Below are 13,400 nucleotides of genomic sequence, written 5' to 3' on the forward strand. Positions count from 1 at the left end.
TTAAGTTTGAATTCAGAAATTGTATCATTCAAATAACATGGGCTAGTCCACAACAAGCTTTCGCTGATTTCCAGAGAAGAAATAAAATAAGTCATTTATTATATTTTGAAGTTATTTAATGCAAAATGAAGTAAAAATGGCAAGGAGAAGGCAACTGCGTCACCTACGTCGCCTTTGATTACAAGTGGCAGTGCAATGGACACTGAACTTTGCAATGCAAATGGTCGAAACATTTCTCTTAATTACCTACTTACCAACCTACTTACCTATACCATTGCATATACCTATATAAGTATATAGATACTGCCTTGTTATTTACCATAAATTATGATATTTTGTTGTCATGAATGGTGTCAAGTTATCAGCAGTATTCGTGATTTTACCTTTTCTATCTTATCGGACCCGAACAGGGCCTGTTTGCCATTTTTTTAATCACTAGATGCTAGGTATCAGTTGTGTAGTGCCTGTGTTTCTTGAAATTTCACATTTCAGTTAGAGCTTGTAAAAATTGAAAGATGTACCTATGCGGGTACCAGTACTGACCTACTTTCCTACCTCAGTCCCACGCACAAGGGGGAAAAGCTCAAATTATTGAGCGCTCAAAAAATTGAGCGGGCCCCATTATGAAGGAATAAGCGAAACGATGGTATTTTACAATGCCTCTAGCGTCACACTACAGCAAATATCGCATCCAAATAAGGTATCAATGGTAAGAGAGAGCAACAAGGTTTCTTCTCGAACACTCGCCGTGATAATTTATATCGGTGTTTTTGGAAAGAAAATGCCCTAAAGACGCTCAACTTTTTGAGCGCCACTTGTCGTTCGGGACCGCGATACTCAATAAATTGAGCGCCACGACAGACGACAGTCAGCTGGCGCTCAAAAAATTGAGTGCCGGCCAGCATCTACACTCAATTTATTGAGCCTTCTCCGTGACAGGTGAAGCCGGTACTGGCTGCCATTTTTGATGTTATGTTCGTTGAAATTCGTTAAACTGAGTTGAAACAGAAATGCAGGAAGTTGAATGCTACGTGGTACCTAAACTTTTCACAAACCTATGGCATCATGTCACATTTTCCGCTAGTAGTTTTATCGGTCGCCTTTCGGATTCGGCACACCTCAAATAATTATACAGGGCTTGAATAATCCGTATGAATACTGTATTGATATTTTCTGACTGTACTGGGAGAAGGGAATACGTGATTACAGAAAGATATCCACCCACGCTTGAATATTGGAGAATTATACAGGAAAAACTGTATTGCCACGGTTACAACTTACAAGGCCATCGGCCGCAAACAAACAAAAATACTATACAATGTGGGTTAGATTCACAAACATCATCAAGTGTGGAACACAGAGACGAGCAAAACAACATCACATTATCGCATGCCAGCCCGACCACATTGGAACCGGGTGACCTGCGACCGGAACCTGCGTCTTGCCAGCATACATCACAAAAGCAGGAGGCAGTGTCGTACTGCTTTGATCCAAAATATGCCATATAACAAATGATATAAACGACCTAAGCTCGGACTAAGCTTATCATTATCAAATCCTTAACATGTAAAAGACGAGTGGAAACATCGAGTCTCAGACCAGCAGTAGCAACCATCACAGTAGCAACATCACAAAGAACACGCGGCATTATCAGACAGCCGTTTTGTTATCGGGCTACAGGCGGCGACGGCGTGGTTGCAGACCAGCTGCGAGGTAGCGGCGTGCGGGCAAAAGGCGCGGGCACACCTCCATGTGGCCGTGCGGACAGTGCGCGGTCGGCGTCGCATAGTGGGCGGCATCGGGCTGTCCCGGGGCCGTCGAAGCCGCACAGGTTGTCGGCGCATGTGGGCGCTCCCGGTCACCACGGCCAGCTGCTCACCACCAGCACAGACTGCGCAGCGTCGCCGCTCCGCCGGCCAGAACACGCAGACAACCCTTCTTGCAGTCGCACAACACGTCGCCAAACTCATTCACCTGCTCCACCATGTTGTTGATGTCACCGAGTCGTTCAAGTTGTGGCTCGTGCCGTCGAGCATGACCTGCCCGATCGGACACGGGTCAGCGGCTTCTGCTCCAGCGAAGTCTTCATCTTGGTGACGTCTTGCTGATCTCCACAAAGGCTGAGCAGATGACCTTACCCACAGGGACGGCCGACGTCCTCGCCAGCGACCGCTTGGTTGTGCAGACCTGCCAGAAAAAGAAAAGCTGTTTGGTGATCTCAAACGATTTTTTATCTTTATGCAGTGGAACAAAATGGAAAATATGTCATACAACAGGAACTAAAAAAAGATGCAGCCTAGGTCGTCTAAGAAATGGGTGCAACATTGATAAAATTCTTCCTTGAATGAATTCTACAAATGCTTTTGATAAAATGTGTGGTGATTATAAGGAGACCACTTTACTATAAAATTGCTCAGGATTCCCTATCTGGACCTGTCAAAAAATCCTGACTGCACACCAACAATGAGCATTAAATCCGAAACCTCTACCACGTACCTAGGGATAATTAAATTCTGATTAAGGAAAATATTTCACATCATACAAATAAAAACCTTTACTATATTGAAACTGAAAATGTGATGCCGATCCAGTGACCTAAGGGTCTCAAAGTATAATAATGAATTAATCTATTATAAATTTGGTGGTGACTGCCAACTGGCGTCTGGCAGCCTAGACCTTGAGGCTTGAAAGTGGCCTTCCTTTTCCGTTGACTCCGATCCTCCAGATGGAACTGATATAAAGGATCATTTTTATCTTATTTCAAATGAGCCAGTCAGCAAAGTGGCTATCCTGTTTCAGCATTCACACACACAATAGTTGACTGTCAGTCTGTCATGCTGTCAGTGTTGTGAAGTAACGAAGGAGTTGAGTTTTGTTGATTATAAATTGTGATGTTATGTAAAGGACTGGAAAATGAATGTGAAAACTATGGAAACATATTGGCAGAGTATTGTCACTTACTATCAGGACATATGGATAGAGAATACATTCAAATTAATAAGAAATGCCAAATATCAAGATACTCAATCACTGGTAGCAGTGGACTATCATATGTTTTAATGTCAATTATATGAAAGTTAAGACTGAAACTGCCTTTTACTTCATCATACCTAATGAAAAATTGTGTGAAGAAAACATTCACAGCCTCTTTGAAGCACTTAGACCACTAAAAAACAAAAATTTTCACGTAAATATGTTGTGTCTCTTTCCCTCAAAACATCATATCGGATGGCGCCACTTTCGTCGACAGTTACTTATCTGCACGCAAATCGAGGAAAACGTGAATTGATTGACGTTTACGTGTTTCCAAATTTAAAAGCACAGCATATTCAAACTTTTCAGTGTACCTTTTAACATCTAAATATAACTAAAACGATAAAAACTTACCTTCAACACAAGGACGACGACAACCACGCGACCGGAGACGTCGCGACGAAATAAACAAACGGCGCCGCCTAATGAAAAATATTCTCCGATATGGGTGATGTGAAATTGAGTCGCAATCATTTTGGGTAGTATGAAAAATGCTCTTTCCAACAGAACCCTAGTAAAAAACATGAATGGACAAAAAATAACTTTTATTTCGACATAAATATTGGCCTGTTTTTAAGGCATCCTGGTATGCCGTAAGATTTCGACCTAGAAATTGGTGTTCCCCCAATCATTGAAGCTTGAGCAGTGAAAAATATGAAAGCCTAATCTGTTTTGCATCATTAGTGATTCTCCTAGGGTGTTGCCATTTCTCCCTAGGTGTTGCGAGTTGCTTTTGCAAAACGTGTTCCTGAAACGGCTCAATTTTTTGAGCCCTCAGCATTACGCCTATGGGAGCCTCTGACGTCACACGCTCAATATTTTGAGCGCTCAATAATTTGAGCTTTTCCCCCTTATGCGTGGGACTGACCTTCTTTCTCATTATTATGATTGATAATGAGGACATTTAATATCAATATTGTACCTAGTTAATTCAAATTGTCTTTTGTCTAATGCCCATAGAACCAGTTAAAATCAGGACATGGTAACTTCTTGGTAAGGAATTGTTTAACACCAGCGATACCTATATTGATATGGATGTGGTAAATATAGCGTTCCGGTGGAATGAAGGACAGCTACCATAACTATTGTATGTTTTCCACAAAAATAACTTAGGCAACGCTGTCCCAGCTCCGTGCTGTGTTCCTATGTTTCATATTTGCAAATATGTGCCAAAATTAAGCAAGTAACATCTGATTTAGGAATAAAATAAGTTACCTATTGGAAACTCGTTTGGTTTGGTCTTCAGTTTTACAGAGCATGAATTGAACAGATTCTGACAATAAACTTAAGTCAGCATGTATCAGTTAAAGGTTAGGCAGCTAGGCCTGAATCAGGCAATAGGCATGCTAGAAATCACACCATTCTTTCCATTCTAAGTTCAGTCATTCTGCAAAAGTTGCATATTTCTTGATCATAATACTTTTGGACTTTCTTTTGGCCAGATGGTGGTAACTGGTTTTAAATAGGTGTGAGTTTGCTTTGATATAATATTATGTTTATTCATGTGTTTATGGATTTTACATCTGCTACCAGCAATATTGCTACTAGCATTCATGAACTCTGAGACATGACTGTTTTCATTTTATGGTCAAGTTGAAGGGAAATCTTTAAGCTCAACTGGTACTACAGGTTGTTTAATGGATTGCAATGATGTTGTCCCCATAGTTACAGTTCTCCCTCTTTTGATATATTCTTCTTTGATATGGTCCATTTATTCATATTTCACATTCAGCATCAACATTTACTTTCTAATTTAAGTGAAAAACTTTGCAGAATTGCATGTAATTCTATAACAGAATATGTTAAATGCTAAGAACCTGTGAAATAGATATATCATTTCCTATCAGGGAATCACCTAGGTGCACTGCCAGTTGCCAGTATCTTGCTATATCACAGCACAGCAACCACTCCAAAATTTAGCATTCCTTTGTCTTGTGACTCACCCATTTAAAGAATTTCTTGGGTTGCAGGCTGCACTTGGTCAACTTCTGAGTTTGTTTTTATTGACAACCTGCACAAACAAAGCCTTGGTAGCAATTAATGATGATCAAATACAAATTGCAATATTTGTTCAAGGTAAACCAAACTTCATGTTCAAGTGAATCTTCATTTAGCTCACCAATCCTAGTCTCCCTGTTCTATTAGTTTTTCTAGTCAGTGGTTGATAGGTGTGCTGTGTAAATTTTGGCATGACATGGACTATATGAAATTGAGGTAGGGGTATTTGTAACAATTTCATGTTTTCAGATGCTTGTTTGAATGGATAAAAAGAAGCAAGCTTCTGTAGTTATTGACTGCTATTGTGGTGCCTAAGCTTTGAGGTCCCAAGTTTATATCACATCCGTGCAAATAATATATCAAGATGCCTCGTGTCTTCATCAAGGGAGGAATATGGAGGAATACAGAGGTCAGTATAAGGATTTTTAGTATTATATCCAATCGATTTATATCTTATAACAATCTTGATTCCATGTGTTTGGTCTACTGATAGTGGTACTTTTTGTCTCACTAATCCTTTTTGTATGATCATTTTTTGCCATTCCTGCTAAAATGACTCAAGATCATGCTGACTTTTTCCCTGTCATTGTTTCTTGTGCAGTGCTGACATTTTGTTTAATTAGTGATTGAAGCTTGTTGTGAAGTATCTATGTCTCTTGAAGGATGTGACCTGTCATGCAGCACTTAAACTGACTCTCTCAATCTCAGGTTCTGACATCACACACTCCTCCCCACTTGAATCGCCTCTCCTCAGGACGAGATCCTGAAGGCGGCCGTCATGAAGTACGGCAAAAACCAGTGGTCGCGGATCGCCTCGCTGCTGCACCGCAAGTCGGCCAAACAGTGCAAGGCGCGCTGGTACGAGTGGCTCGACCCGAGCATCAAGAAGACAGAGTGGAGCCGTGAGGAGGACGAGCGGCTTCTCCACTTGGCCAAGCTGATGCCCACCCAGTGGCGCACGATCGCGCCCATCATCGGCCGCACGGCCGCCCAGTGCCTGGAGCGATACGAACTGCTGCTGTGAGTGCCCGAGGAAGCGGGAGGGGGAGAGAGGGGAGAGAACTGGAGCTGAAGGGAACCGGGCAACAACCTTGCCAGGGATTGGGTTTTCATCTTCAAGGAAACAGTTTAACCTTTTAGAGTGACATATGGATCAGTTTTAATTTTAATCATTAACTTGTCTGTTTTTATGTCTTGTTTTTTTTGGAACCCTCGATGTGCTATGTACAACTGTACACTGCTGACACCCCTATGCCACGCCTCAGTGACCAGGCGCAGAAGAAGGAGGACCTGGATGAGGCTGACGACCCGCGGAAGCTGAAGCCGGGCGAGATCGACCCCAACCCGGAGACGAAGCCGGCCCGGCCCGATCCGCAGGACATGGACGAGGACGGTATGGATCCGAGACCCGAACTGGACTCGCAGGGTCCCCGGGCTCCTGCTTATCGCGTAAGGCAGTAATTTAGTGCTGCGCCAGCTCCCGAGCTTCGTTTTTTTGTCGTGATCGTTCAGCGTTCGAATTTTCTTCAGATTCAAAACACAAGGATTTGAAACCCAAATGGGGAAATTATAACTGACTGGAGAGTATCTGATGGAGAAAGAACAAATTTTGTGTGTTAATTACTTTTATCATGGTTTAGGCAGAGTAAAGTTTTTTAACAAACATCACCGTTAAAGACTACCGTGTCTATTCGCGATCGCCTACTCACTGCCGCCATCCTTCCCGTCCCGTTCAGAGCTGGAGATGCTGTCGGAGGCGCGCGCTCGTCTCGCCAACACACAGGGTAAAAAGGCCAAGCGGAAGGCGCGCGAGAAACAACTAGAGGAGGCGCGTCGGCTCGCCTCGCTGCAGAAACGGCGCGAACTGTACGCTGCCGGCATTGAGATCAATCCGCGCATCAAGAAAAAGAAGCGTGGTATCGACTATAACGCCGAGATTCCGTTTGAGAAGCGTCCGGCGAAGGGATTATACGATTCCACGGAGGACGAGTACGACCCGCTGGCACCGGACTTCAAACGGCTGAGGCAGCAGCACCTGGATGGCGAGCAGCGCAGTGAGAAGGAGGAGGTGAGAGAGGGTAGAGAGGTAGACGAGAGAGCTGTGCCAAAACGGGAGGGGATGGTGAGAACAGGGGAAATGGGATATCACATAGGAATGGAACATTTTTTTAAAGCAGGACAGAAGTAATGCTATTCTAATTCATACTAATTCATTACATGAGGATACATAATTCATTAGAGCATGCCTAATGGTCATAGTTCCTTACGTGTCTTTGGCGCTGGCAGTTCTATGGACCGCACCTACGCCTTTAATGTTCATTAGTCTGGATCTTGACATTCAGCTGGTATTTTACCCTTTATCTATATGTACTTTAGTCAGTTATTGCTGCCACTGACGCGCTGTGTGCACCTGTGCCCGCAGCGTGAGCGTCGCAAGGACAAGGAGAAGGTGAAGAAGCGGAAGGAGAACGACATCCCGGACGCGCTGCTGCAGAACCAGGAGCCGGCCAAGAAGCGCTCCAAGCTGGTGCTGCCGTCGCCGCAGATCACCGACCAGGTACGTGCGTCAGATGGGGAGATAGAGAAACGGGCTTCGAAACAGTTGACTCCTAGTTCCAGTCACGGACCTATGGAATCGGGGAATGGTCCTCATGTGCCATTAGGAGGATCATCCCTGCTTGAGTGAATGGTTTTCCATACAGGAATGCTCAACCATTCAGGAATGGTTTGTCGGAACAGTTTAAACAAAATGCATTTTAACAGTCTTTGTGTACTCATACACGTGATTGAACATTCCTTTTATCTCGTTTGAATTGATCCGAGCGGGTCCAATTTGACATTTGTTCTAACATCCTGTGCCCCCCCCCCCCCCCACCCTTTCAGGAGCTGGAGCAGGTGGTTAAGGTCGGCAAGGCGTCGGAGGCGGTCCGTGAGCTGGCTGAGGAGGGCACGGACCGCGCCACGGACGCTCTGTTGTCTGACTACACGGCCACGCCGGCTGGTGGAGCGCTGCGCACCGCCCGGACGCCCATGGCGCAGACGGACCGCGTGCTGCAGGTACGGTGACGGAGAGGATATGGGGTACGGGAAGTGGGTAGGGATGTACGGTACTGCATGGAGGTACTGAGGTAGGATATTGATTTAGAGGTAGATGCCTAGCTGAGGAAGATGCAGTGCTCCGGGTGGGTAACTTATGGCAGATAGGATATTATTGGACCTTTAGAACATATTAAGTAGGTACTAATCATGACAAGCTGTTCACTGTATGTCGAAACTTCAGTCTCGTTTTTTGGTTGCCACGTCCAATGTCCATACCATTTCATTATTTTTGTATCAAAACATGATTGCTGAGTACATTTAAATCCTGTGTCGGTGCTCCTTTAGCACAGTTATGGGTTTGCATCTATTTTTTCACCGAGAATGGCTGAACTGCGCTCCTTCACTGTCTACCTGACCCGGATGCCCTCTTCCCCCACAGGAGGCGCAGAACATCATGGCTCTCACGCACACAGACACGCCTCTGAAGGGCGGTGTCAACGCGCCGCTGGTGGACGCCGATTTCGGCGGCATCACGCCCGCCAAGCCGGACGTCGCCACGCCCAACACAATGCTGACCACGCCCTACCGCACGCCGCGAGACAACCCGGGTACGGCTGGGGTACTGCCAGGAACCTGGTTGTGCCCGGGTATAGACCGTATTCGTATCATTGTCCATTGCTTTGTTTGCTTTCTGTGACGCTTATCCAGATGAATGTTATCTAAAGCTGAATAAAGCATTGTTTTTTTTAAGATGCTTTATATTCGTAAATCACTTGGCTGACAAAAACAATGTTCACAGAAGCGCCATGTGCTTACATGATTACATGTGTAGTGTGTACCTATAATGAGCCATTGATGTTGATGTGAGTGACTCTCACTCACCCTCACTTCCATCGCCTCCCACCAATACACGCCACCATTCTCTGACCGGTGCGCACCCCACCCGGTTACCCATCAGGTCAGACGCCCGGCGGGTTCAGCACCCCGGGCCTGTCGCGCGCCGGCCGTACTCCTCTGGCCACACCGCTGAGGGATAAGCTGGCCATCAACCCGGAGGATGCGCTGGAGGCGGAGGCCGGCGGGAAACATCTGCAGCTCCAGGTCAGACTTTTACCGTTTCTGTCGGCCAGGCACTCTGAGGGAGGGGTTAGGGGTGGTAAGGGTAGACATGGGACAATGCGTATGGACTAGGTAGCCAGACTTGAGTTTGGCTCGAATTATGCGAATTTGGTTTTGAGATCGACAAAGTATTGCAAGTTTAAAGATCTTCTCATACCTTGCTAACAAAGTCGCGTTTTATCCATCTCTTTAGAAGAATTTGCAGCTTTGAAGAATTATTACTGGGCTTGTTACCTTCTTCTCTGCGTACAATTATTGTCAAAACTACGTGCTGTTATGTATCACGTTCTCTGAGATTGTGCCATTTCTCTCCTTAGATGAAGGAGCAGCTGCGTATGGGCCTGTCGTCGCTGCCGGCGCCGCGGAACGACTTTGAGATCGTGGTGCCGGACGACGAGCCGGCGCCGGAGGAGGCGTCGGCCGGCAGCCACGCCGACCTAGTGCCCGACCAGGCAGACGTCGAGGCGCGTCGTGAGCAGGACGAGCGGGAGAGGCGCGAGCGCGAGCTGCGCGCCCGCTCCCAGACGCTGCAGCGCGGCCTGCCGCGCGCCACTGAGGTGAACGCGTCTGTGCTGCGGCCGACCAACGTGGAGCCGCCGCTGTCGGAGCTGCAGAAGGTAGGGCACAGGGGAGCGGCGAATGTGTTGAGGGAAGGGATTGCTAAAGTGCATTGGCTTGCTATGGTAATTGGTTGATAATGGCACTGTATGTTGTTTGTTGAATGTTGTGCGAGGCTATCGGATATCGACATTAATTGTCGAAATTATGCCTCATTTCCGCTACCGTCACCTAACGCTTCCCCGCCCCGACAGGCGGAGGAGTTGATAAAACGTGAGATGATTGTGATGCAGCGGTACGACGGCCTGCACGACCCGGTGCCGGGCACATCTCAGCCGGCGCTGCAGCAGTACCAGTCCTACCTGGACACCCACCCGTACCAGCAGGTGCAGCCGCACGAGATGCAACAGGTATGTAACCAGTCCGCACGATATACAGCAGGTACGTACTGTACCACTCATACCTGGACACCCACCCGTACCAGCAAGTTCAGCTGCACGAAATGCAACAGGCTCGTAATTGTAGACTGCAGCGATGGTACTGCTCCTTGGCCATGCCACTGCAACCCCTTTGCCGCTGCGATGGTACGGCAAAGGGGCGGGATAGATGGGACCGCTGTTTAGAAGCAGGGCGTGGACGTGTTCGATCTATATCTGCTAGCCATGTTTTTATCATCGTTTTGTTAAGTTACATCTGCGTCGAGATTTATCTTTTCTAAATCGTATCTGCATTTGGTATGAACTCTGACACAACTGAAAAAAAAAAACATTAAAAAAAATTGAAAATGAATCCTTGCAATTATAGTAGCGATATCAGTAACGTAAACGCTGCACCTCCCCAGCCCAGCGACCTATGATGACCGTCCTATGTGTCTGCCGGCAGGCCAAGGAGATTCTGCGCCGTGAGATGGAGGTGGTGAAGCAGGGTATGGGCCACGGAGACCTCACCAAGGAGGCCTACCGACAGGTCTGGCTTGAGTGTTTGTCACAGGTGAGTAGCGTGCGCAGGTGGGTGCGGGGCTGGCGCCGGGATCGAGCGGGAAGGAAATGGGGATGAGAGCCATGTCGGGCTCTGCTGTTGAACATATGAGAAAAAATTCAACCATTTCTCAAGTAATTGTGCACCTGCCTGTCTGTACGTTATCTATACGTTACACGTTTATCTATTGTCTATTATACGTCTATTGATACGTTGAAACAATCCAGTATTTTATCGCTTGTTGAATTCGGCTCAGTCGTTTTATGCCATCAACTCGGCCTCATTTACCTCTCTTATGACTGTGATGTGACGTTTTCTGTCGTCGGCAGGTGCTGTTCCTTCCCAGCCAGAGCCGTTACACGCGTGCCAACCTGGCTAGCAAGAAAGACCGCATCGAGTCTCTTGAAAAGCGACTCGAGCTGAACCGCACGCACATGACCCGAGAGGCCAAACGGGCTGCCAAGCTGGAGAAGAAACTGAAAATTCTCACAGGAGGGTACGTCAGGGATGGGGAATGGTAAAAGGGATCCATAGGCTTGATCTGTTGGGTGTTGGCATCCATCCATTGTCTCGAAAGTAGGAATATTCCGATTGACCCGTGTTGCACCAATGTCGTAAAGGTAGTCATAAATTTGATAAACCCACATGACGAAAGTAGGACTTGCAGAAGGAACGCATGTCCCCCTCATTCCGTCATTCCGTTCATCAACCATGTATCCGCGGCCTCTGCCGTCTCGTCGGGCTCCCTAGTGCCCGCCTCTCCACGGTCTTACCCACCCCTCCTCCGTTCCTCCAGGTACCAGTCCCGCAGCACTGCGCTCTCTAAGCAGCTACAGGACGCCACCGAACAACTGGACCAGGCGCGACTCGAATTGGCCACCTTCTCGGCACTGATGGAGCACGAGCAGGCCGCCATCCCGCGACGACTGCAGGTCAGTCGGCGACGCCGCCTGGCGCGGATGGGAGGGTGGGTGGGGGGGGGAGGGGGGCGTCGGGTGGAATGACGATGAAGACATGTTTGTAACTTGCTACTTAGCTGCTGTGTAAATGCAAGATGAGGTCTTATTTTAGGCCGAGGAGCTGTTATCTCTTTCCTTTTTTGGCGAGTCGAGTACCCACTCGCTTTTCATTCAGGCAACGCCTTTACAATTCATAAATCTATCGTGAGTCAGAGAAGTGGAAAGCTGCGATTTGTTTTGGATGGTTATCTGCAGTGGTTTTGAATAATAATTGACTTGTCATTTTCGAATTTAGGTTTGCGTGCGAGTCAGTCTGCGAGTGTTGGTACTTGCGAGTGTGTGCGTGAGTGCTGCTTTTTCGGTATACTACGTTATGCCCAGATCTTCTCGGTCTTCGTTTCTGCGTTTCCCCCGCTTTCGCTGCCCCTCCTCCGCGATTTCACGCTACCCGTGTCGTCCCCACAGTCGCTATCGGAGGACGTCAGTCGACAGACGGAGCGGGAACAGCTGCTGCAGCGGCGCTACCAGCTGCTCAAACAGCGGCTCGAGGAGCTGCAGCCGGCAGCTGCCGCCGGACACGGCCAGGTCGACGGCTAAGGTGGGCCAGGGTGGGCTGTCGGCCGCGGCAGAGACACTGCAGGACTCGGAGTGGGCTGTGTAGGGTGTGATGTCGGCCTGGGCCCAGTCATACTGCGGCTAGCGGCTCCTGTGTGGTGTCAGTCCGGATCGGCCATACAGTGGCTAGTGGTTCTGAGTCCCGCCGACCAAGCGCTGAAGGCAGTGACAGGCGTCAGGCTCGGCGAGTCTCTAGACAGCCTCCGAGGCTCCGAGACTCCAGGATCTTCAGACACTGAAGTCTGCAGAAGTTAATGATTCCCCGACAATAACTGGGTGAGACGGAGCGCGCTGTGGACGGATAGTGTGACGGGCGCCCATCGCCGCTGCGAGTCCAGACTGAGGTGTGTCTGTATGTGTGTGTGTGTATTTAGAGGGACAGTGGTGCAGCGACGTGAGGCAGTGACTAGTGAAGTGAGGCAGCGCATTGCGGTGTGGGACGGGAATACTACACTGACGCTGGGGCTGGCTGAAGATCGCGTTTGAGACGCATCGGCCCACCGTTTGAGACGCATCGGCCCAGCGTTCAGGGTAGCGTGGAAAAGTCTGCGTGTACTGAGGATGACCCGGACGTGTGCCCTCTGCTCCGGATTCGCTCTCCGTGATCTGTAGTCGTCCCGAGTTTCACTAGACGGCGCTGGCTGCGCCTGTCTGAGCGTCTCTGGTGCTACTTTCCGGTCTCCCACCACTCACTATCGGTCGCTCTTCGCCTGAATACCGGCTGCTCCGCGTCGGGCACGGACCGTTTCTTTTTTATAACAGATTGTTGATGTGAGTAGGTTGTATCTTTTTAGGCATTTTCTCATTTGGAAAGGACAGATTTGTTGGACCGTGGATGTAATATCTGCATTGATTTAGCCAGGTTGTCATCATTTCTCAATACATCTTAAATAACAGAGTTTATTTGTAATGGGACGATGAAATATTGTGATTTGCTGTAGGACCCCGCCACGAGCTGCGTCCAAACGCCGGCTTTCGGTCATTGACCCTAGCTGACGTCGGCTTCCAGATCCGCCCCCTGAGCGACGCACATCGCAAAACGCCTATTCAATTTCCGCTCTCGGATTAAGTTCATTACCATTCATCAGCTGAAACTGCTCA

At 47.9% G+C, this 13,400-nt stretch overlaps 1 protein-coding gene across 7 annotated transcripts; it reads left to right on the forward strand.

The window, feature by feature from the left end:
* Nucleotides 1-170: 170 nt before the first annotated feature.
* LOC122371744 (cell division cycle 5-like protein) lies at nucleotides 171-13,195 on the forward strand. Of its 7 annotated transcripts, none has more exons than XM_043348391.1 (15): nucleotides 171-223; nucleotides 5,281-5,440; nucleotides 5,786-6,051; nucleotides 6,297-6,424; nucleotides 6,768-7,099; nucleotides 7,454-7,588; nucleotides 7,915-8,088; nucleotides 8,510-8,678; nucleotides 9,029-9,171; nucleotides 9,507-9,806; nucleotides 10,002-10,157; nucleotides 10,630-10,737; nucleotides 11,055-11,221; nucleotides 11,522-11,657; nucleotides 12,150-13,195. In XM_043348391.1, exons 2-15 carry the CDS (start codon nucleotides 5,396-5,398, stop codon nucleotides 12,279-12,281), a joined length of 2,391 nt encoding a protein of 796 aa, XP_043204326.1. In that variant the 5' UTR covers nucleotides 171-223; nucleotides 5,281-5,395; the 3' UTR covers nucleotides 12,282-13,195. The 7 variants fall into 7 exon arrangements, with proteins under 7 accessions (XP_043204326.1, XP_043204349.1, XP_043204336.1 ...); XM_043348414.1 differs by lacking the exon at nucleotides 171-223 and adding an exon at nucleotides 227-292; XM_043348401.1 differs by lacking the exon at nucleotides 171-223 and adding an exon at nucleotides 3,386-3,481.
* The last annotated feature ends 205 nt before the right edge of the window (nucleotides 13,196-13,400 follow it).

The sequence above is a fragment of the Amphibalanus amphitrite genome, unplaced genomic scaffold, assembly GCF_019059575.1.
Source record: "Amphibalanus amphitrite isolate SeventyFive unplaced genomic scaffold, NRLGWU_Aamphi_draft 000036F_arrow, whole genome shotgun sequence".
In the NCBI taxonomy this organism is placed as follows: domain Eukaryota; kingdom Metazoa; phylum Arthropoda; class Thecostraca; order Balanomorpha; family Balanidae; genus Amphibalanus; species Amphibalanus amphitrite.